Genomic DNA, 22,458 nt, shown 5'->3' with positions numbered 1-22,458 from the left:
CGCCAATGCTGCAGCTTTATGAGTCTATGACTTCACAGCGCTGCCACCCATTACAAAATTCCCGAGCGAATTGGATCATATTGTGGAGAGTAGGCGGAATGGTTTGCTGTTATGCGATCAGGAATCAGACGGATCGACGACTTAAGTTCAGGGCAAACAGTTGTGATGATACGGCGAGCCTGAAGATCGACCATGCAGTTAATCGGCAGTGGGCCAGCACCAGTGTGACGGACCATTTTGTCCGCCACTAAGGAGTGAGCCTACCACCACCAACCACCAATACAAGCCCGAATTAGAATTGTACCTGGACACTTGCTGCTCGGTACAATTGAGATCTTCCTTATCAAGCAGCAGTCATTTGCTGTTCAGTTGGTCGCTATCAGATCTATCCCATTTATATAATACTTCTAATGCCCGCATTCGCTCGCCAGCCCCAGAAAATCTACGTAATGCTGCTGCTGTTTTACAGTGTATGTATGTGCTGAGAGTCAGTTAGGTAGCAGGTAGGTCAGCACTGGAACGGTCTTGGCAGCGATCCCTCTGCCGACGCCGCCTGCATCGCCTTGATGGTCGCATACAGAACCCCCCATACAGATGAAGGCGCCCGCCACGACGGTCAGCACATTGACGACCAGCATAGCGGGCCAACGGGCCGACGGGCCCACGCGCGGAACCCGCCCTTGAAGTAGTACGTGTCGTGAAGCCAGAAGGCGCCCGCAAGCCCGTAGGTGTACCACGCCGCAAACAGCGACGCCGTGATGCCGACCAGGTAGTTGAACACGGGGATACCCACCGCCAGGACGAAGGCGGCGATCTTGGCCAGCAGCACCAGAAAGGCCCAGACGCTCCAGCCCGTGACCGTGTGCGAGTGCAGGTGGCGCCCGTGCCGGAACAGGCGGACGAAGACGAGCTTGGCCGCCGTGTGGCTGTGGAGGCTGCCGGCGAGGAAGAAGTTGGGCACGGCCAGCCCGAAGCCGACCTTGGACCAGAGCGGGCTCAGGCTCAGCAGGCTTGGGCTCGCGACGCCGGACCCGACGTACCAGTACGTGACGCCCGCGAACACGATGTAGAAGGTCGTCGCGACGACCTGCAGCGTCCAGGCCGCCTTCATCGCGTCCTCGGGCCGCCGCATCTCCGAGGTCAGGATGAAGAACATGAAGTGGCCCGCGTAGGCGAAGACAGAGTTCGTGATGCTGACGAACGCCGCGGTGAAGTCCATGGCCACGGTGATGACGATGTTCCCCGGCTCGACGGGCACTGCGCCCGCGCCCGCCATGGCGACGATGCCCGCGACAATGATGGATGTCGCTGCCAGGAGCGAGAGCCAGGACAGCTGGTCCAGGGTGCGTGGGAAGCTGAAGAGTGTGATGGCTACCGCGAAGATGCCCGTGAAGGCCACGGCGCACAGCCGATGGTCAGAAAGCTCGCTGAGCGCCAGTTGTCCCGCCAGCATCTGGCTCCCGGCCGCGCAGACGGCGAAGATGATGGTGCCGCCGCCCAGAATCTCCCGGCCGATCGGGCCAAAGATGACTTGCCCGGCGTCTCCCATGTTGTGCACTGCGGTGATACGGGGCTTGTCAATCATCTTGTCTCAGGAGTCCCACCGAAGATCGCCACCCTTGATTGCCTCCCAAAAGCGCCGTTCAGGTAGGTACTTACCTTGTGGGTGTCGGAGCTTGAATTGAATTAAGGCCCATGCGGTGTAGGTCGCAAAACACCCCAGGAAGAGAATGACCATTATGCCCGGGACGATTCCGACTGCGGCCAAACTGCTGGGGAGGCTGAGCATGCCATTGGCTATGATCTCGGTGATCGTAAGCACGGCGACCATCGGCCAATGCAGGGTCTTGTACTTAATGTCGTGGCCCTCTTCCGACCCGAACACATCATTGACGGTAGCTGGCCCAGTCGGGTGAATCTCGCCGTCATACTGGTCGTGATGCCTGCCTGTTTCGACAAGACCATCATCAAAGCCGGACTGCGCGGGTTTCTCACGGGGGACCTCGCCCGGATGGTAAGTGTCGTGGCTCATTGCAGCTCTGGGCGCGGCCGATCCCGTCAGACGAGAGCTTCTTGTGCTTCCCCGAGTACCGTTTCAACTAACCGCGCAGAATGAGGACGACGTATCGCGCCCTTCAGAAGCAATACCAGCGTGATTCCTCACGGTTCTTGCTCGAAAGAGTACTCCCGTCTTCTCTCGTCGGAATAGTGATGTTACACTCGAAAAGCATTTTGGGGACGAATGCAGTGTCGTAACGGCCAGGAGATGTCATACATACTTCGAAAATGTCTCGGCGTTGGGGATCCCCAAATCCCTATCGGCCACATCCATGTCTTTGATGCACTAGGCGGGGTTGGGGGCTAGCCACACGGGATGTAGCGATAGACAAGGATCTCGGCTGACTGCATAAGGGAGGGTAATGTCTTACCCTAGGTTTACAGATGCAGGGGAGTCCCATCGCAGAATAGATCTCAATCACGACAAACTGCCATGTACGTCGCGAACTGAGGAGGGTCAAGGAACTTGCTGTACCACCTCGTTCAGTTTACTATGCCTCGTCGTATCTCGTCCCATCTTGGTGTCTCATGATTGGAGACAGCTCGACTCTCAACGGATAATGGCACTCGTAGTAGTGCTTCAGAAGATGGTGGGGGAGAGTTGCCGCCTGCGCTACACTGCACGTGAAGGAACAGCAAGGAGACGGGGGCAGCCTGGACAATTTGCAACCTAACGAGATACGCGGGTGGCATCGCGAATGGATCGCTTCACTGAAGGCCAATGACCCTGACGCCTACGAGCTGATGAGCCAAACCGGCCGCAACTTCTACGTGCTCGTGAAAGACGATGTTCTCGACAAGTTCCGCGCGGTCGAAGAGAAGTACATGGCCACACAAGAATAAGTAATGATCATGCACGGAGCTAATAAGCAGAGATAGCCAAAGTATGGTCACATTCTATGCTTGGATAACTTTTGAACATAAAGGGGCTTTATGGAACAAACCTACTGCATCAAGGCAATTATTCTGCGCCATGCGTCTAAATCGTCCGATCATACACAAAGGAGGCGGGACATGCTGCGTACCTAAGCCACGATAATTCGGAACACCGAAGTCCTTTTATATTTACTTAATGAATGAAGTTCTAGATACAGACTTGTTCTATTTCGGTTGTATTAACATCCTCCCCCATTACCAGCTATATGAACTTTTCACAGCAATCTTCCTATTATAATTAAACCTCCGACCAAATAACCACATCTCTCAGAAGTAGACGACATTCCTTTACCAAGCCTTTCGTCGAAGAAGTTGCTTCCCATGTACCAAGGTAGCGATCCATCCTCCACACGCTCTCACCCCTAGATCTAGCACCATGCCGCGAGAGGCCACCTTACTGGATTAGGGGGGTGGCGTCGGTCTCGGTCATGGTGACGGTTACAGTGGCCATGGTGCTGGATGTCGGGCCCATGGTGATGTCGGTCTCCGCGCCTTCGGTGATCGAGATGGTGTCGATCTCGGTCGTGGTGACGGTTACGGTGGCCATGGTGCTGGATGTCGAGCCCGTGGTGATGTCGATCTCCGCGCCGTCGGTGATCGAGGTGGCGGCGGGCTCCGCGGTGCTGGTGGTCAAGCTGACGGGGCAGTTGCCCGACGAAGGGTCCGCGGCGTACGAGGCGGCGTAGCTGTTGCTGATGAAGTAGAGGTCCTGGTCGCGCCACTGGCCCCTGTCGGTCGCGTAGCTGGCCGGCCACGTGTCGGTGTAGAGGCTGCAGATCTGGCCCGCGGGGACGGCGTTGGAGTAGTTGCCGTAGGGCGCGATCTCGATGGTGTACGTGTCGAAGAAGCGGCACGCCTTCTCGCCATCGTTGGTCGCCTTGGCGTAGGCGTGCTGCGCGCTGCAGTCGTCGGCGCAGCGCGAGACCGACATGGGCCCGTCGGTGTAGACCCGCTGGCCCAGGTACGTGTCCTGCCCCTGGCAGTCCATCGGCGCGGCGATCGACACGCTGCCCAGCGACACCGCGTCCGTGTAGTCGGCGATGGGGTCCGCGGCCAGCATGTCGGGCGTCAGGCTGACGAAGCCGGTCGCTGGGCCCGCGGCGTCGAGGAGGGCCCAGTTGATCTTGTCGCCCAGCACGCCGCCGGCGAGGGCGGCGATGGAGACGGCGAGGCGGATTGAGGAGGCCATGGCGAATAGATTAAAAGGGGGTTTATCTTTCTTGTTCTTGGGGGAGGTGTTTGAAGAGTATTGTTGTAAAAGCGAGGACGTTGAAAGGCTTGGGATTGCGAGGACTGATGTCGGAATTGTGTATCATGGATTGGGGGGTTCAGCTGGGGCATTATATATCTGATGTCAAACACCTTGTAGAGTCTCCCATGAGCGACGAGCAATCATCATATGGGAACCTTGGAGGCCGGTAGGAGCGGGGTGTGCCGAAACGGTGCCTGGATCGTAGGCGGGCCGACTAGTGGTGGAAGAGGCGCGCCGCTGCCAAGGCCCGGATCGTGACTCGGCCACTGATTCGGTCCATTTTCGGGGGCAGGTTAACCGTCTTAGGCATCGGGAAGGTTCTCGTATTGATAACAGACCTGATCCATCGTTGTCGGTTGCCAGGATGGTGGAATATCGAAGACAAGTCAAAGCCAATTGCTCCTAGCCTTCAACATTTTCGAGGATCTAGAACCCAGGCCATTTTCCTCGTGGCTCTTCACGGTCTCAAGGGTACTGTTGTTTAGAACCCACGTGTCAACCAGAGCCGCATTCGAGAAGCCTGTGGCCATAAAGTAAACAGCAGTCGTCGATACTGTCTTCTGAATCGGCCATTTCCTTTTGTTCTTGTCCAGGGCGTATCAAAGGGGGCGCTTTAGCGGCCCGGCAGGGCAGCCTGTGCAAGTTAGTCCTACTAAAGTTCTGACTGGGCGCATACATACTCGTTACCACGCAGAGCTAATACACTCTCTCCTCACTGAGGCAAGAAACAATTCTCAGTGCCCTTGGCGTCCGAGAAAAGGCGAGAAAAGGGGTCATCTTACTGGCTACTTTCGCTAATGCGGACGTCGACAACATCCGGCCAGAGATTCTTAACCGTAGTTTATAGGAGAAATGTATCTCCACTCATCTGATATTCACAGAATCCGTTAATTTTGAGCGCTTGAAAGTATGCCTATGGTCATCTTATTTGGGTATGTTGGCCATCCTAGCCTTTATTTACCTACCATGATGATGATAGGGCAAATCAGGTCACGCAATATGGTCTTGCCGTAAGGTATCGACATTCGGCATTTGGATCAGCAACTTGCCGGAAAACGCCAACCCTTGCCAGGAGGGAGACTTGGGTTGAAATGCTTTCATTGAGTTCGGTGTACATTGATTTGGTTTTGTACATATGATACAATTGGTAACAACCTCCAGCGGGAGAATCCTGTCTGTACATTGCTCTCGTCTCGTCTCGGCCGGTCCTGGCTTTCGTAGCCCTCTGAAATGGCATGCCGGTATGAGAGAGCAGAAACAAGCCCGTTGATTCCATCGGCATAAAACGTTGGCCCAATTATTTCTTCGGCTTCGCAGCCTTGGCCGCCTTATCCTCGGGCACGCCCACAGAGTACTGCGAGATCAAGTTGCCCAGGGGATCGTAGCTGCTATCGAACTTCTCCTCGAAACTACTGTCGGCCTTGGCGGCCTCCTTCTTCCCGTCCCCTCCCTTATTGCCGGCATCACCACCGGGGGCGGCCGCCTGTGGCCGTGCCTCGACCTCCGGGCTCTGGGCGTCCCAGCCGCGGCCGTAGCGGCCACGGAAGGCGGCGAGCTTGCCGGCCTCGTCGACCTCGATGTTCTTGAGCGTCTTCTCGGACGGGTTCCACAGCACGTGGTTGCGCGTGTCCTTGCTCGACTTGTACAGCGAGTGCGGGCTGCACGTGCGCATCGTGTAGGCCGACCCGTCCGACAGCTGGATCACCTGCGTGAAGGTGTAGGGTCGCTTCGGCCGTCTAATAAGAGTGGCATTTCGCGTCTGGGTCTGCTGCAGCGTCGGTATTATGCCGGTGGACGAGGTCGTCTGGGGCGCGAGCGTGTTGAAGGGAGAGAGTGTTGAGGTTGTTGGCCGTCGGGGCAGGGCGGTGGGCAGGCGGGATGCCATTGTGTCGACAGGTCATTTGAGATCTTCTTTCAGCCCAAGTCGTAGAGAAGTGTAACAGTGAACCGGCCGGTGATGGGTGGCCGTGTAAGTCGTAGCGGGTTGTCAATTGCGGCTGCGCAATTCGGAGCTCAACGTCGAATTGAAGCTTCAGGAAAATTCAGGACAATCAATCCCCGGTGGCCCGCCAGCCGACTGGCGCTAATAGAGCCAGGGACCACTGCAAGCAATTGGCAATTAGGGGTGGGCATGCAGCCATTTGCTTATCAGCTTATCGCCCCCCACGTAGTGGACGTCACTTCTGCCCGACCCGTTGAAATTTATCACAGCTGAGTGAGCGAGACAGAGCTCCGAGCCGAGCTACAAAAACGAATTCTTGAAGATTGCAACAGTGGTGTCCATAAATCCCTATAATGTGCGAAAAGAGATCGGAGACGAAGCTATTCCCCGCCTCTCGAAACCGCCCAGAAGATACGATGCGATGAGCCGCAATCGCATGTTGAAGCGAGTGCTCGGCCTCCAAGGACCCGTTTTCCCCAGTGATTCACATCTATCGAGCATACCCCAGAAACGATGGAATTCCAACAATGCGACAACGCTTGCTTCAGGCATTTCCAAACCCCAGATCAACTCGGATCTGGGCCAGCATGGTGATTACCTCCCACTGCGCCGCCGTAACGGGCTTTCTGGCTGACAAAGGCGGCGATTGGAAGGCAATGGCGCTCGAGTTGAACCAGGTGCGCCGGTGCGAAACTTGTCCGACGACAACAGCAGACTCAGGTCATATAAGATCAACGACCACCACTTCAAGAAGCTCATGCGACACGTACCACGGCCAGCAGTCGTGGTAACATCCGTACACTATCCCCAAATACCGGCAAGGTCACAGGAAGCAAACGAACCGCGCAATGGTCAAGAAGATGTTGTTGGTTCACCCGGAGAAGGTGGCGCATCGGTTACAGGTCCTACCCCCCGCGCCATGACGGTATCATCCCTTTCGTCGGTGACCCTCGACCCGGTACCTACCATTACCTTCAGCATCACGAAGCCGAGTCGAACCTACGATGCTATAGCGAACAGCCGTCGGTTCAACATCCATGTCCTGCGCGACGACGAGAACGGCGCGCGCCTGGCACATCACTTTACGAAAGGCAACGCTCCCACACCGGGGGCCTCCCACAACCTGTTCAACTTTGACAAGTTTCCGGGACTCAACGTGCGATTATCACAAGGCAAAGAAGATGGGGAACATTCATGGCAAACGATGTTGGCTGACGCCCCCAACTCGGCCCTTTCCAAGCCATCAAGCCAGGTTACCGCAAAAGGTACCGCCAGCGGGGTACCCTGTCTGCAGGGCGACGCCGTCCTCTATGTACTACGCTGCGTCGTCGCACCCAAGCCTGAAGGTGCGAGCGGCGGCGGTCTGATAGATGTGGGGGGCAGTGCCATCGTCGTGGGCGAGATCGAAGATTTCATACACGGGGGTGATGCGCCTGACGTCAGCCCAACGCCGCCGCACGATGCGATGAGCCTGACGTACGCTCACCAAGAGTATCGCAAGATGGGCGAGAAGCTAGAGCATGGCGAACTACAGAAGCCTAATTAACGAAATATCCAGATTATCACGGTATAGGCGCAGGCTGTATACTATATATATAGACTTGGTTAGAAAATGTGTACAGATTTGATGCTTCAGCTGCTGATGTAGGTTTTGGGGGCAATGCAGGTACTCCCCGTGAACCTACTTTCCACCAATTATCACAGGTCATGTACAAGCTCATTTTTAGGGGTTTTATTTGTAGGTAGGTAGCCTTCAGAATATTTCTCTGGCCACCTCGATTATGGGGTTGATGGGAAAACAACTTGAGGGACCCGCCCCGGAGTGTGATTCCCCTTATTTCCCCCTCCCCAGCTTCTGTTCCGGCATCGTGGAAGTAGTTCCAGGCGACCATAATAAACAACAGCCGATGGCACAAATTAAACGAACAAACTTGTTCGTGATGAGGCCATTAGACGTGGAATTTTGTCATTCGAGTGTAGCACCTGACTCGCCAACGGGCTTGCGAATTTGGGGGCCTGCAGATTCTATGGCCCGTATCGCGGGGGTGTGTAGGTTATGGCATGGATATCAACTGCCGAGCTTATTCGTGTTTGCCTGCCACCGTCCGCTCGCGTGGGTATTAAGCGAGCATTCGCGTGTCAAGAAACGAAACACCGACAAGGCGTACGTACTTGATTGAGACCCGAACAACCAAGGCATACTTGATGCTTCATACAAACATACATATGGTGAATGAATTGCAGGTGTGTGTGCTCTGGCCTCTCATTGCCCCCGGCCTAGGAAGTGGGTTGCCGGATATGGATGGCTCCTGAATTGTTGATTGGGTGCTACAAAAGCCGCAAGCACTGCGCTAGTATTGCAGATCGGCAAGCAACTGCGTTTTTATGTTGACGTGGAGCGATGACACTGTCATGCTCGACGAGCTCCAAGACTGATTGGTGTTGCCTTGTTTCTATTGTTTTTATTAACAACCGATTTAATGTACATTCCGAGATATCTAGCGATCAATTAGCAGAGCAGGCCCGAATCATGCTCGTACGCATGCAGTCATGTAGTCGCTCAACAATGGATGGCCACCACCACCACGGCGTTTGTGGGCCATGCAAACATGGAGCTCGACCACCCCCATTGCGAGCCGGCGAGCCATCCCATTTGATCACATCCTGTTTCCATAATAGCACCCTGACCAAGATTGGAAGGTGCATATGTCAAATGGAAACTTCCCTCGATACGATCGCTTATGCATACCCGCGAAGCTTATTTCTCTCCACTTGAGATCAAGTACCGAAATCGTTGCCCCTGTGCGTATCCTGATCAAGCTTGTCTTCCGTCACCTGCAAAGGCGGCCTCCTTGCACTGCATCCAGCTTTCTCTACTAGTATTTCATTGAATCGAAGGCTGTCGCTGTTGATTCATTCTTCCCATCATACTTATTTTCCTTCTGAACCTCGAGGTATTTCAGGCTCTGGATTCAGTGACGCCCATCAGATCTTCACGATGCATATCTCTGTGTCTTCCACGGCGCTGGGCCTTTCGGCCATCTTCGTAGCCCTCGCGGCGGCACTTCCCGGCTCATCTGCACACCTGGACAAGAGATACACAGAGCAACGGAATGGCATCAGCTATAACGTTTTCGAGCATGCCGGCACGGGCGCGAAGCTGTCATTCGTGAACAACTCCGGCATCTGTGAGACCACCAGCGGAGTGAATCAGTACTCCGGCTACATCTCGGTCGGCTCCGATATGAACATGTTCTTCTGGTAAATCGAGCTCCCATTATTAGCACCTACTCCTAACCTTCCGTGCTGCTATGGTTGCTTACTAACCGTCAACAGGTTCTTCGAAGCACGTGAGAACCCAACCACTGCCCCCCTGGCAGCGTGGTTCAACGGCGGTCCGGGATGCTCTTCCATGATCGGGCTCTTTCAGGAGAACGGGCCTTGCCAGTTCTACAATGGGTCTTCAACGCCGTCCTTGAACCCCTACAGCTTCAACAACTTCGCAAACATGCTCTACATTGACCAGCCTGTTGGTGTTGGTTTCAGCTACGGCAACGACACCGTGGACTCTACGGTTTCGGCAGCGCCTCAGGTCTGGGCCTTGTTGCAATCCTTCTATGCTCAATTCCCGCAGTACGAAAGCCGTGATTTTGGAATATTCTCAGAGGTATGGTTTAATCTTCATCCTTTCCTCTTCAACAAAGTGTGGCTAATGAGCGTGAAGTCCTACGGTGGCCACTACGGGCCCGAATTCGCCTCTTATATTCAACAGCAGAACGCGGATATCTCGGCGAGCAACACCTCCGGGGAGCACATCAACCTGGTCGCAGTCGGGATCAACAACGGCTGGTTCGACTCCAAGATGCAGTACAAGGCCTACATCGACTACAGCGCCAACAACAGCTACAACCAAATCCTGTCTCCCAGTCAATACTCGAAGTACATGAACACGTACGAGTCGGACTGTGCTCCGGCTGTCGATGACTGCTACAGCTCGGGGTCGGGCGACTCTTGCAGCAGCGCCCAGGACACTTGTTCCTTGTATATCGAAGAGGCCATCATCCAATCTGGCGACTTTGACCCGTACGACGTACGCCAACCGTCTGACGACCCATACCCACCCAGCCAATACTCGTCATACCTGGCCGACAAGTCAGTGCAAGACGCGATTGGTGCCCAGTCGCAATACCAAGAATGTCCCAATGATGCGTACCAGAAGTTCTCGAAGACCGGTGATAGTAAGTACAGAAGCCTTTTCATTTCCTGAAGGCCCTGGTAGTGTCTGGACTGACCCTTTTTCTTTTCTTTTCTTCCTCTTCAGATACCCGCTCGTTTCTTGCCACACTATCTGACGTCGTCCAATCCGGCGTCACCGTCCTGGTCTGGGCCGGCGACGCGGACTGGATCTGCAACTATATGGGTGTCCTGGCCGTGGCCAACTCGGTGAGCTTTGATGGATCAGACGACTTCAAAGCGAAGGAGCTACAGCCCTACACGGTGAATGGGAAGGAGACGGGCAAGTACAAGACAGTGAACAACTTGACGTACCTCCAAGTCTATGCAGCGGGGCATGAGGTCCCCTATTATCGTAAGTGATTTAATGCTGGCCCCCTAGTTTCTTGACCCAATTCGCTGACTATCACCGCCAGAACCGGAAACTGCACTACAAGTGTTCATCCAGACCATGCAGAAGAAGGGCATCTCTTCCACATGAGGCGGTTAGGCTTCAAGGATGTTAACCACAGCTTTGGGAGTAAACTGTTGTTGTCAATACTCCACTGGGTATGCCCAAGATGACGAGCTTGATACCTAAATACTCAATGAATGAATCCATTGCGTATCTATATGGACTTCCGTTTATTCCCTGTCCATCCCAAAAGGGTGGTTATGCGCTGCCACTATGAGGCGACGAAGTTTAAACAATGAACCGGCACTAAAGTAGCCGCATGCAATCAAAGAGGAACGGCAAAAATCTAATAATTATTCTGGCGCCTCTGTCGAACAGCCTCTCTTAGATCTGGTTTTCTACGGAATGGCGATCTTCGCATTGAGGGCCCATGTTGTGGGAATTCTGGCCTATGTTGGATCCCGTGTTGGAGCCCATGATCTTGAATCCGGTAATGTGCGAGAAGTCTCCTAGCATATTACGAGCCTTCTAGTGTTGGTCTGTACTCCCAGTAGTAGATTGTCTATTTGTAGCTTCAACTCTTTTCTGACTCCGAAACTGCTTGAAACCAAAGGTTCTGGCCAAACAAGACCTGGAGCTAATAACTCCTTGTCCAATTGAAGGTTAATCATCTTTGCTACTGCACAATGCAGCTAGAAGTAGAATATAGAAATGGCAAATAACAAGGAACAATTACAAATCTCGACTTCCTGAATCCCTCAATATTCCTCCTCGGGTAGAATCTCAGATCGCACCTTGGCACCCAATGCAGCCAACCCCGCATTCCCTGAATGCAGCTGGCAGCCACCACCGGCTAGCTTGCGGGGACTAAGACGTGGGGAGATTTCAGAACCACGGACGACTACACTCTTTACAGTCTAGAATACTTCCACGTCCAAGCATCATCGGTGTAAATGACGACCCAAGCCTGCCAACGGGAAACCGTGCATACGAAGAAAGCATACTGCCGCAGTTGCAGGTCCCGAGGTTCTCGGCGGTTTGGTGCTGCAGCCCATTGCCTAAGGTTACCTCACTTGCCTCCCGGCAAAACAACAGATGCACGGTGCTGTCATGACATGATTGATCTGCGGCTACAGCTCGGATTCGCATATTGGCAAAACAGAGTCTTCGGACTACATACTCATCTCGATGATCCCCTTCGCAATGTTATAGAAACTATTTCGATTCTTATCAATTTCTTGTTTTGTTTTCTTTTCCTTTCCGTTTTCTCCCCACTTTTATCGGTTGCTTGGCTCTGTCCACAAGGAACCCCCTTTTCACGCTAGCCCGACCGTTCCCCGCGTGGCTGAAACCGATTCCTTGGCCTGTCGGGAATCTGCTTAGATACTTACCTAACGTAGCGCATCCATCCAGCAAGAGCAGCAGCAGTTACTGGCTTGCCAACGATGCCGGCCCAGACGGACAATCCACACTCGCACATCGCGGTCCCTATATCCGACGCGCCACCCGCGACGTTTTTCGACGACACGCAATGGCGCGTCCTGTACGCCCTCATGGACACGGTGGTCCCGCCCATTATTGCAACAGAAAGCAGCGGTGAAGAAGTCAACGGCGACCAAAAGACGACCCTTGCAGATAAAGACCAGCAGACCGTCTCGAGGGAGGTCTTCGAGTCGCACTTCCAGAAGATGCAGCGCTGCCTGGTGACGCCGCCGAGTCGCGAGGCGTTCGCGGCCTACCTGTCCGAGAAGCCGTCAGAGGTCCGTGACTTCCGGAACCACTTGGTGCGGACCCTCGCGACGCTCTCGCCAGACGCGCGAAAGCAGCTCGGGGCGGTGACCTATCTGCTTGGGTATGTGTATTGATGAGCACTTCTTTTACTCACACAGCTCATAAGAAAAGACATTGACGCAACTTGGTGGGTGTGCAGGACCAAATTCGGCAGCTACGCTCTCACGGGTCACACCAAACCCTTCTATGAGCTGGCGGGTAATGATCGGGAGTCAGTGATGAGGTCATGGCGGCGCTCGTGCATCACGCCGATCAAGGGTCTTGCCAAGTCGCTCACCAGCATCGGGACCAAGACGTGGGTCCAGACCAGCCCGCTCTTCCGCGAGCTGAGCGGCTACGTCGACGTGCCGGAGGACTACGCCGAAAAGGCAGCAGCCGCGGAAACGCCGGCGGCGCAGGAATACGTCTTCAAGCAGTTCACGGCAGGCCCGAACAAGGACGATGGAAAACAGCAGGCCGTGGTGGATACGGACGTCGTCATCGTGGGTTCTGGCTGTGGTGGCGGCGTCTGCGCGCGCGTTTTGGCCGAGGCTGGGCACCGCGTCCTGGTGGTCGAAAAGGGATACCATTTCCCGCCGTCGCAGCTGCCGATGCTGTCTGACACTGCCGAGACCAATCTGTACCTGAACAGAGGCATTATCTCAACGGACGACAACTCGGTCTCGGCGGTGGCGGGGAGTGTCTGGGGTGGCGGCGGCAGCGTCAACTGGGGCGTCTCCTTACAAACGCCAGAGTACATACGCGAGGACTGGGCTTCGAAACGCGGGCTGGGGTTTTTCAATACCCCCCAGTTCCAGGAGAGCCTGGATCGGGTGTGCGACTTCATGGGCGTCTCGGATGAACACGTCCGCCAGAACCACCGGGGCAAGGTCCTGCTCGACGGCGCGGCCAAGCTGGGCTGGAAGGCGAAAGTGACGCCGCACAACTCGGGCGGCCGCGACCACCACTGCGGCCACTGCCACCTCGGCTGCGGCTCGGGCGGGAAACAGAGGCCCGCCGTCAGCTGGCTGCCGGCGGCGGCGTGGGCGGGCGGCGAGTTCATCGAGGGGTTCGAGGTCGAGCGGATCGACTTTGCCGACTTCGCCAGCGGCAAGAAGGCGTGCGGCGTCACCGGCAGGTGGGTGTCGAGGGACGCGCGCGGCGGGAACAGCGGGCCCCTCGCGGAGCGGACGGTGCGGGAGGTCATGATCAGGGCGAAACGGGTCATTGTGGCTGGCGGCACGTTGTCGAGTCCGTTATTGCTTCGGAAGAGTGGGCTGGCGGTAAGTTGGACGATGTCCTTCCCCCTGTTCCCCTTTACCACTTTAAATATAATGTGCTGACTAGACCTTCCTTGTGTTGGTGGGTAGAACCCCCAAATCGGTCGCAATTTGTACTTGCATCCCGTCAATATGCTCGGCGCCTTCTGGAATGAGGATGTAAACCCTATGGATGGTAAGTTGTAATGATCCTCGAGTAAGTTTCCCCTGTGGAATCTGAGCTAATCTATCGTCATTTCGCCAAGGCTGCGCCATCAGCAGCGTGTGTACAAGCTTTGAGAACCTTGATGGGGAAGGCCACGGCGTCAAGCTAGAGGGCACATGCATGGTTGTAAGCACTTTTTTCGTTCATCCCCCTTTATTGTCGTCTCGTGACATCCATTTCTTCTCTCTCGTTATGCTTTCAACTAATGATGTCGCTCGTACTCTTACACTACAAAGCCCTACCTCATTTACTCGTCATACCCGCGGCCAGCGGCCTCGACTTCAAGCTCAAGGCGCTCCGGTTCCGCAACCTGAACGCCTTCATCTGCATCCCGCGGGACCGCGACACGGGTTGCGTGTACCCTGATCCCCAGACGGGCCAGCCACGCGTCGCCTACACGCCCAGCGCCTTCGACCGCGCCCACGTGCTCGAAGGCCTCGTGGCGCTGGCCCGCATCTGCCGCGCCACGGGGGCCAAGGAGATCCAGCCGTTCCTACCCGACGTGCCGCCCTTTATAGTCTCGACCCCGACCTCGACCCTAGCCACGAACAACGTGACGTCCGACCAAGAGAAGGAGGTAGAAGATGAGCGGTTCGAGGCCTGGATCGCCCGCCTCCGCCGCGTCGGCAACCCGGCCGCCACCAGCCCCTGGGCGTGCGCGCACCAGATGGGGTCGTGCCGCATGAGCCGCGACGCCGAGGGCGGCGTCGTGGATCCGCGGGGCAAGGTCTGGGGCGTCGCCGAGGGGCTGTATGTGGCGGACGCGAGCGTGTTGCCGAGCGCGACGGGGGTCAACCCGATGGTGACGACGATGGCGGTGGCGGACTGGATCGCGCGGGGGATTGCGGCGGATTTGGAGGCGCTTCGGGGTGGGGGGCAACAGGGGAACTAACGTGAATGAGATAATTCCGATTAATGAACAGGCTATGATTTCAAGAAGTTGAGGCTTGGAGAGACAGGCGGAGACTTGCTGAATCCGGCTTGGTGTGGTGCTTAGTTTCTCATGTAATTCGAGAAACTTGATGCATTCAGGAATACTGTGCTGGGATTAGATAGTTTCTCGTAACTGAGCGCCAGAGCTGGTGTGTGGTCTCCGGAGGGATGGGAACTTCTTCTGGGGAGGGCCAGAAGGATGGGCTGACTGTGCGTGTGCTATCAACCCCAGTTCCGGTCGTATTACTTACATAAACCTGATTCCTGCTCCTGTGGACCTCGGTGAGTTTACTTGAAGTAGGTAGGTAGCTATTGCCTACAGTACCGTCAACATCCGGCCACGGCCCCATGGGGGGAAGAGGGGGTTATTAGAGGAACACCGGGGATGGCCCCCACCCAAGCCACCTTATTCCAGCAGTTGGGTGCCCCGCCCTAGTCGGGCCAATGCCTTGATCTGTTAAAAGTAATTATCTTGGCATACTTACTTCAAGCTAAATTGGGTGGATAGGAAACAAGGTTTAGCGTGCCCGCTGTCAAAAAGCCGTCCGATATTGACACCACCAACCCCGTGACAATCTGCAGGCATCGTCAGCGCTGGCAGCGTCGGGCAGACCCCCGATTATATCCCAGTCGTAACATTGAAAAGGGCGTCCATCTCCGGCGCGAGAGTTGCAACCAAACGGGCCGGGTTTCCCCTTTCGTAGAATGCCATGATTTAGGTTCTGCAGAGCGCTGCGCATAGAGCACAGCCGGCATTGGTGCGTTGCATTCGGCATTGAAGCCCAGGTAGGCAGGCAGGAGGACCTCCAGAATACTCAAGGCTATAATGCGACTCGGTCTATAAAGAAGGCCAGATCCACCCTCCTTTGGGTTATATCTTAAAAGCTGTTCTCCTACATTATTACCATCACCATCATCTTCATTATTCTTTTTAGCCCCGATTCCCCGATTACCTCTACCAAACAAACACCGCAAACATGCGATTCACCTTCAACACTATCCTCGCCGCCCTGGCCACAGTCTCTTTCGTCTCGGCCCAGAATGGGCTGTGCGTGGAGAAGGGCGCCGCCGCCTGCTCCGGCGAGTACCCCCAGGAGTGCTCGACTGCCAGCGGAACCGGCGTCATCTTCACTGTGTGCTGCCTGTCGAGCGTTACCTGCTAGAGCCGATATCGTAAGTGGTGCTATCACTACCTTACCAATCCACCGATGGTTTCTGTTTTCTAATAGTCTATTCTTCTTGTCGTTATTAGTCCTCAGGAGTGCCCAGCTGGTTCGAAAGGCCTTTGGCGGCAACGAAATTTCACGATAACCGCCTACTTCCTCCAAACCACAACTACTTTCTTATGGAGTGCCGCCGCGGCTGGGGTGCGCTTGGGAAATTTGCCGCGCGGGGCGGCAGCTCAATGAAAGGAAACAGACGCGGTGATTTGAACCACCTATGGGGCAGGCAGCTCGCCGGATATACGTAGCTTTTTTCCGCCATAGCAAAATGCGATCGAATATCCCCTATTTTTCGTCTTCGCTATAGGCAAGCTTTGTTCGAGGGCTGTGAGATCCTGTACCGCTGCTTGACCAGCGTGTTTCCCGCCTCTGGCCTTAGTATCATCCGCACTATGATCTCAGGATCAAACGACAGCGGATCCAAAGGAATCACTCTTAGGTAGGTTGCTGTGATTAGTAAGAACTCGCATCGTGTAGGTTATCATGGACTCTCCCAAGGGTAGGTCCAACAACCCCATCTCCTCCCCGAAATGGAGTGACCCCTAGATCCGGTCCATGCGGCCCAGATCCGCACACGTGCGATATGTGATTCTGGAAGGCATTTACGGATGCCATGATATTTACCAGAGTTGGCCCCTCCTTTTTGCAGTTCTCTTCTGACATGCCAGACATACAGAAAGCCTTATCCGAGGATACAAAGGCCTAGAGTAGGGCTACAGGGGTGACCACTTTGGCAGGAGCCAAGCAAACGCTGCACAAATTGGTTTGGTACTACAACGGACCAGAGTCACTTGCGAGGAGAGTGTGGGAGACCAATATAGCTTAGGGGCGGATAAATAGGCTCTATACGCGTTTTCCTTGTTTTATCTGTTATATCTTAGAGTCGATGCCAAGTCAGCCCGTGGAAGCTGTAGATTCCGTAATGGCAGGTTACCCTCAAATATGAAAACTCAGAAAGCTACCATCAATAATGCTGCTTTGGATAAGAAAGTTGTAACATCGAATGAGGCACTCAGATAAATGGCCCTGTCTCTGGTCATGGCGACATCCACTGTGTAGGTTAGCATAACGGCTTTCGGATACAAATCCATCAGCTAGCAAGCTGACCCCACCACACCTGAAGATTAATGCCGTCCCATACTGTGTAGTAAGCCTTTAGTAATGGAGATCCGATAATCTACCAACCCTCGGCGTTAGTGTTACTCTTCTTGGAATAAACGGGATATCCTAGGAGAGGGATAAAGGCAACTCCTCGAACAAACGGTCTGTCCACCCACCCTCCCCGAGACACTGGGATAACGAGGAATAACGACTGAAATAGGAAAGAAAAGACCCCGAAAGTCGCTTATTTACCCAGATCGAGGTATCAGTGCCGCCGTCGCTCGCGCTAGGTGGGCTATTGAAAACAGCCTGACAGATTCCCGGCTGGCCCGGGATCTCTCCTAGGTTGAAAGAGGCCTTGGGCAGGGTGACGTTGGCAGATTGCGACCCGGCCCCCAGAGTAAACGTTATCTGGGGCGCCACCTCGTCCAAGACACTGCAGGGGGCACCCCAGGCGCCCGCCGGGTCGATGAGCCGGATCTGTGGCGATATCTCGGCGTACATGCTCGCGGCCGTGTGGATGTCGGGAGCCTCGATGAACGCGGTGCCGGTATCTAGAAGCGCCCAGCCCTGCTCGAATACTCCGGCCTGGAACCTGCGAGGGAGCGCTCCGTCGCCCAAGTTGAAATTCACGGCCTGCAGGTCCACGACCCAGCCGGATGGGACTTCTTGGTTTAGGTTCGTGTAGAGTAGATCACCCTTGTACTTGGAGTCGTCGATGCCTCCCAGGGTCAGCTCGGATCCGTTGATGTTGCCGGCGGGAGTATAGAAAGAGAAGACTGGCGATTCAAGCTGGCCGCTGTCGTATAGGTTCCAATACCAGGATTTGACAGAGCCGGCATGCGGCAAGCCTAGGCCGATGATGCCATCAATCGGTTGCTGGCTCAGGACTGGCGCGTACGAGTCGCACAGCAGTAGTGACTGGTTTTTCACTTGAAGTTCGCCAATGGAGACAGTCTCGGTGTTGACGTGACAGGTTGCGCCCTCTGGCTGGCTGAGGGGGATGGAGTCCGCTCCGGTGGAGAAGAGCGGGTTGACTGTAGTACCCGGCGATCCCGAGAAGGAGCTTGAGCTGCCCGGATCGAACAGCGGGTGGTTCCCACAGTTCGAGCAGTTGCTCTGCGGTAGCAGGAGATAGGTGGACCCGGTGTCCCATAGAACAGATAGATTCTGCCACGGGGTCCCAACGGAAATGTCGCTGTACCATTGATTGTCGGTACGATTGAAGTAATCCGTCAGGGGAATGTTGTGGCCCGAAGCAGCCGCCCTAGTCTGGTGTCGTGGGAGTCTGGCTTGATTCGACAGATTCCTCAATTTCAAGGGTATATTTATGGGTGTCGTTACCACCAGGCCTACCATCGATAGAGTGGCGGCTGCAAATGGGAGAATAGCGATCCGCATAATGGTCTTTATTTTATGGGCGTTAGGCTTGGTCAGTTTGTGGCTAAGATAGGAGACTCTTTGGAATCAAGTATTGCATTCGAATGATTCCTATTTATAGCTGCTTTGGTGGTGAGTAGTATGTGAATATACGAAATTAGTAACTGCCTTATGACGTATAACGGCTTCCTTGCGTATAACTGACTCATGAGCTGTCAGGTAATCGCTAGCTCGTTACTGTGAATGAGGCTATAGCAGTAATAGTGACAGTGGCAGCAATAACAGGTAGAAATGGTAGTAACGGTAGCAACGGTAATAACGATAGTAACGGCACTAACGGCAGCAGTATAATAATATAAACTCTTCTATTAAACGGGCCTAGTCAAAGTGGGCGTGTATACTACCTAAGTAACATGCAAGGTCACCTTGAAACACCGAGAGCTGCGTGACTACTTAATTATTACATTCATATATAGCGATAATATGTGTTCCCTGATCTGTACCAGTTCGCCCCTAAGTCGAATTGGAGAAGACGATGAGTTGCATTGGAGAAGCCAGACCATCCCGACAAGTCTTGAGGGCCACCAGTGACGGCAACCAAATCCGCTCAAACTAGGCATCCAAGCACTCCAGCTCCAGTTGAGGTAAGCCAAGGGATGAATTCCCAGTGCACCCAATGCCCGCTCCCAACCATCTTTCTAATCACTCGCCCATCGACTATTGGCACTGTATGGCATACCAGTAACGTGGGACTTCTGCTGGGCGGCCCAGAGGAAACAAAAAGAATAGATGGCATGAGAACGTGCTGGTTTGGGCAGTGAAGAGGGAGCCTGGGGCCGGAATGGTGTACTTACTCAGCGCTCCTAGTAACACGCGCAAAGCCTGCATCTCCCGGTCGCCGCGGTACTAAGCTAGCGTGAAGGCCGCGCCGAGCATGGCCTGGCGCACGCCGTAGATGCGCATGGAGCCGCTGGCCAGTGCCCGGTCGGGCGGCGCATAGGGCGCGAGGAGGGCGCGGAGGCCGAATAACGTCATGGAGCCATTGGAGGCGCAGGCGGCGTTGGCCCAAAACCGAGGGGACGGTATTGGTTGTTTCTGAATTGTTTGCTGGATTGATTATGTGTTAAGGGTGCTACGATAGGTAATAGGGAGGGAGGATAGCTTTGTTTGTCTCCGCTACTGCTACTGAGAGGTTTAGTTCTTAGTGACGAAGGTGAAATAAAGCTTGGTCCGAGGATTGACGCAGTATGAGAATGACTCCTGGTTGCTTGAGCCCACCCCCACCTTGACACAGATAGCGCCAACAGCAATGTCAGGTTACGTTGCCTAATTCCTCCGAGCATTTCCTCAGAATCAAAATAGACTGCGGCACCCAGTGTTGCCTTTCAACCAACCATTCCAACCAATATTTTAACCAACCAAATAACACCCTCATATTAATCAACTAACCACGGCTTGCTGGAAAGTACTATAAATTAACTAAACGATTTAAGTGGTTACTAACCGGTTAATATAGTTAATTTACGATTAATATCGAGTTAAAATATCCTCGATTTCTAGTATATTTTAAAGCCTTTAATTAATATATCTCACGATTATTTTAAAGTTTTATTTAAAACTAGTAGGGGTTAAAAAATTAGCTTAAATATTATAATTTAATATTAATAAATTAAAAAACACTTTTAATATAAAATATTATTTTAATACTATTTTAAGTAATAAATAACGCGTTTCTTTTAATTTATTTTTATCGGCTTTTTTAATTAATTATTTTAATAAATTTATCATTAACCTCGTCGCTACGATTTTTATTTACCGATTTATTAATACCGTTAAACCTTTTTTATTTATTAATTAATGTTTATATACCTTTATTAAATAATTTAATTTCTAGTCTTTTATAAATATTAAGAAAACGCGCACGGCTTAAGATTAAAAATTTAGCGTCGATTTTTAATTAAAAAGAAAAAAATATTAAATTTATATACTCTATATAATAAAATAACTACTTTAATTATATAAGCTTATTAATAACGGCTTATTAAACGTAATAAATTATTTATATATATATTATTATATTAAAAACACACAATTTATTAGAACAGCAAGAACTGAGGTTTTCTATATTACTCTAAAAGAGGTGCCACATACCTGCGCGCACGAACCCCTTTTTTATTTTAATAAGAGGGGCATACGATACCCTTCGTAGCTAGTATAAGAGATAAATATAAACAATAGAATATAGTAATATAACCCTAATTAAACCCGGAACCCACTTGTACGTACGTACGAAAGCCCATTTAACACAATCCGTACTGCTATAGACTGCGGTCGGCACTCGCAGGGTCAGCCCCTTATTAGGCTGCCTGCACGCGGCCTTCTTTCTAGGGGGAAAACATCGTAGGAGTAACGAAACGAACGTCTAAGTATATATTAAAGAGTGCATGTTTTTCATTAATCTGTCGTATATCGAAACGCATCGCGAAATTAATGTTATACCCCTCTATATTACATGACTAACTGTCCGTGCCTTAGGCCGCGATTTTCTAGCCCTGCTATAATATTAAGGCGCTTATTAACGATATAATTAAGTCGAGAAGAAAATTACGTAACGATTTTAAATTTATTTAACGTAATTTACGGTTTAATTAAATATACGGTTTAATTAAACACTTTTTAAGACCTCGTATAAAAATATATAAATTTATTTAATTATTACGTTTAAAATTAATTAAAACTATTTAGAATTATTTTCGTTAAACGCTTTTATGTTATTTTATAAGTATAAATATTATGCCCGGACTTTCCGTAAATTTTATAGCGTTATAAGCGCGTTTTAAACGTTTTCATACGATTATTTCTTCGACGCGATTCGTTTTATAACTATTTATTAATATCTTTTTAAAATTATAAGTTCTTTTTAATTTATATACGAAGTAATTTTTTATTTTATAGCCGTTTCCTTTTCGTACGGCGGCGCTAGCTAAATATTTTATTTATTTTTCGTAATACGGTTACTTTATTTTTTAAAAAAGCGAGCCGGTATATAATTTACGTTATATTTTTTATAATTTAGTTAAATTTAGTAAAAATTAATATCGAAGAGTTATTTTAATACCGCGCGATTCGAGTTTTTATATATTTAGTTTAAAACTAGGCTTTAAATTAGTTATTTAAAGTTCTTAATTCTTAAAATATAAGTAGGCTAAAAGAGGTTATTAAAAGCGTTAATGTGCGTAGTTTTATATTTAATTATAAAATAATATATTTTAAATTATACGATATAAGTTCTACTTTTTAAAAACTTCCCTAAATATTTAAAACGGTAAAAATCGCTTAAAACGTTTTTAAAAACGTTAATAAAAAGTCTTCTTTCAAGATATAAATAATATACGCTTATATAAAACTTTCGATTTCTTTTTTATATAACCTTTTTAATATATAAAAATACCCGATATTAAAAGATTAAAGCTTATATAATAAATAAAAAAGTATATAAAATATAATAATCGAGTTCTTTTAATAATAAAGCTTAAAAGTTATTAAGTAATAGTTTTTATAACCGTTAAAAACTAATAAGCGATATATATTTTTTATATAAAACTTCGTATACTTATTATCGAAGTATCGAATCTAGTTCTCGCTTTTTTCGTTCGTAATCTAGCCGTTTTTAGTAATTATAATTACTTAATTTTTTAATAATAAGCTATTTTAATATTAAAAAAAGGTGCGTTTTTTTAATAAATATAAT

General features: G+C 51.5%; 7 protein-coding genes across 7 annotated transcripts; 3 read left to right on the top strand and 4 right to left on the bottom strand.

Annotated features, from left to right (window-relative positions):
- Positions 1 to 616: 616 nt before the first annotated feature.
- On the bottom strand, positions 617 to 2,032 carry PG994_003135 (transmembrane amino acid transporter; the record flags this gene model as incomplete). Its single annotated transcript, XM_066854544.1, has 2 exons — positions 617 to 1,557; positions 1,660 to 2,032. The coding sequence occupies 2 exons, from the start codon at positions 2,030 to 2,032 to the stop codon at positions 617 to 619; spliced, it is 1,314 nt and encodes a 437-aa protein (XP_066720399.1).
- A 1,356-nt stretch (positions 2,033 to 3,388) lies between these two features.
- Positions 3,389 to 4,183, bottom strand: PG994_003134 (uncharacterized protein; the record flags this gene model as incomplete). Its single annotated transcript, XM_066854543.1, has 1 exon — positions 3,389 to 4,183. One exon carries the CDS (start codon positions 4,181 to 4,183, stop codon positions 3,389 to 3,391), a length of 795 nt encoding a protein of 264 aa, XP_066720398.1.
- Positions 4,184 to 5,543: 1,360 nt separating this feature from the next.
- PG994_003133 (mitochondrial 54S ribosomal protein bL31m) lies at positions 5,544 to 6,131 on the bottom strand (the record flags this gene model as incomplete). The annotated part of the gene is made up of 1 exon (XM_066854542.1): positions 5,544 to 6,131. One exon carries the CDS (start codon positions 6,129 to 6,131, stop codon positions 5,544 to 5,546), a length of 588 nt encoding a protein of 195 aa, XP_066720397.1.
- Positions 6,132 to 6,715: 584 nt separating this feature from the next.
- On the top strand, positions 6,716 to 7,734 carry PG994_003132 (uncharacterized protein; the record flags this gene model as incomplete). The annotated part of the gene is made up of 2 exons (XM_066854541.1): positions 6,716 to 6,865; positions 6,919 to 7,734. The coding sequence occupies 2 exons, from the start codon at positions 6,716 to 6,718 to the stop codon at positions 7,732 to 7,734; spliced, it is 966 nt and encodes a 321-aa protein (XP_066720396.1).
- A 1,452-nt stretch (positions 7,735 to 9,186) lies between these two features.
- Positions 9,187 to 10,902, top strand: PG994_003131 (Carboxypeptidase s1; the record flags this gene model as incomplete). Its single annotated transcript, XM_066854540.1, has 5 exons — positions 9,187 to 9,449; positions 9,525 to 9,855; positions 9,913 to 10,426; positions 10,510 to 10,776; positions 10,838 to 10,902. 5 exons carry the CDS (start codon positions 9,187 to 9,189, stop codon positions 10,900 to 10,902), a joined length of 1,440 nt encoding a protein of 479 aa, XP_066720395.1.
- A 1,358-nt stretch (positions 10,903 to 12,260) lies between these two features.
- Positions 12,261 to 14,962, top strand: PG994_003130 (GMC oxidoreductase; the record flags this gene model as incomplete). Its single annotated transcript, XM_066854539.1, has 4 exons — positions 12,261 to 12,667; positions 12,746 to 13,868; positions 13,956 to 14,040; positions 14,307 to 14,962. The coding sequence occupies 4 exons, from the start codon at positions 12,261 to 12,263 to the stop codon at positions 14,960 to 14,962; spliced, it is 2,271 nt and encodes a 756-aa protein (XP_066720394.1).
- A 2,300-nt stretch (positions 14,963 to 17,262) lies between these two features.
- Positions 17,263 to 18,728, bottom strand: PG994_003129 (pepsin A1; the record flags this gene model as incomplete). The annotated part of the gene is made up of 2 exons (XM_066854538.1): positions 17,263 to 17,277; positions 17,634 to 18,728. 2 exons carry the CDS (start codon positions 18,726 to 18,728, stop codon positions 17,263 to 17,265), a joined length of 1,110 nt encoding a protein of 369 aa, XP_066720393.1.
- Between the last annotated feature and the right edge of the window lie 3,730 nt (positions 18,729 to 22,458).

The sequence above is a fragment of the Apiospora phragmitis genome (assembly GCF_038363925.1).
Source record: "Apiospora phragmitis strain CBS 135458 chromosome Unknown utg000003l:1.0-2676785.0:1.0-2680665.0, whole genome shotgun sequence".
In the NCBI taxonomy this organism is placed as follows: Eukaryota; Fungi; Ascomycota; class Sordariomycetes; order Amphisphaeriales; family Apiosporaceae; genus Apiospora; species Apiospora phragmitis.
Note: the sequence above shows the minus strand (reverse complement) of the source record. Positions and strands in the feature narration are given on the sequence as shown.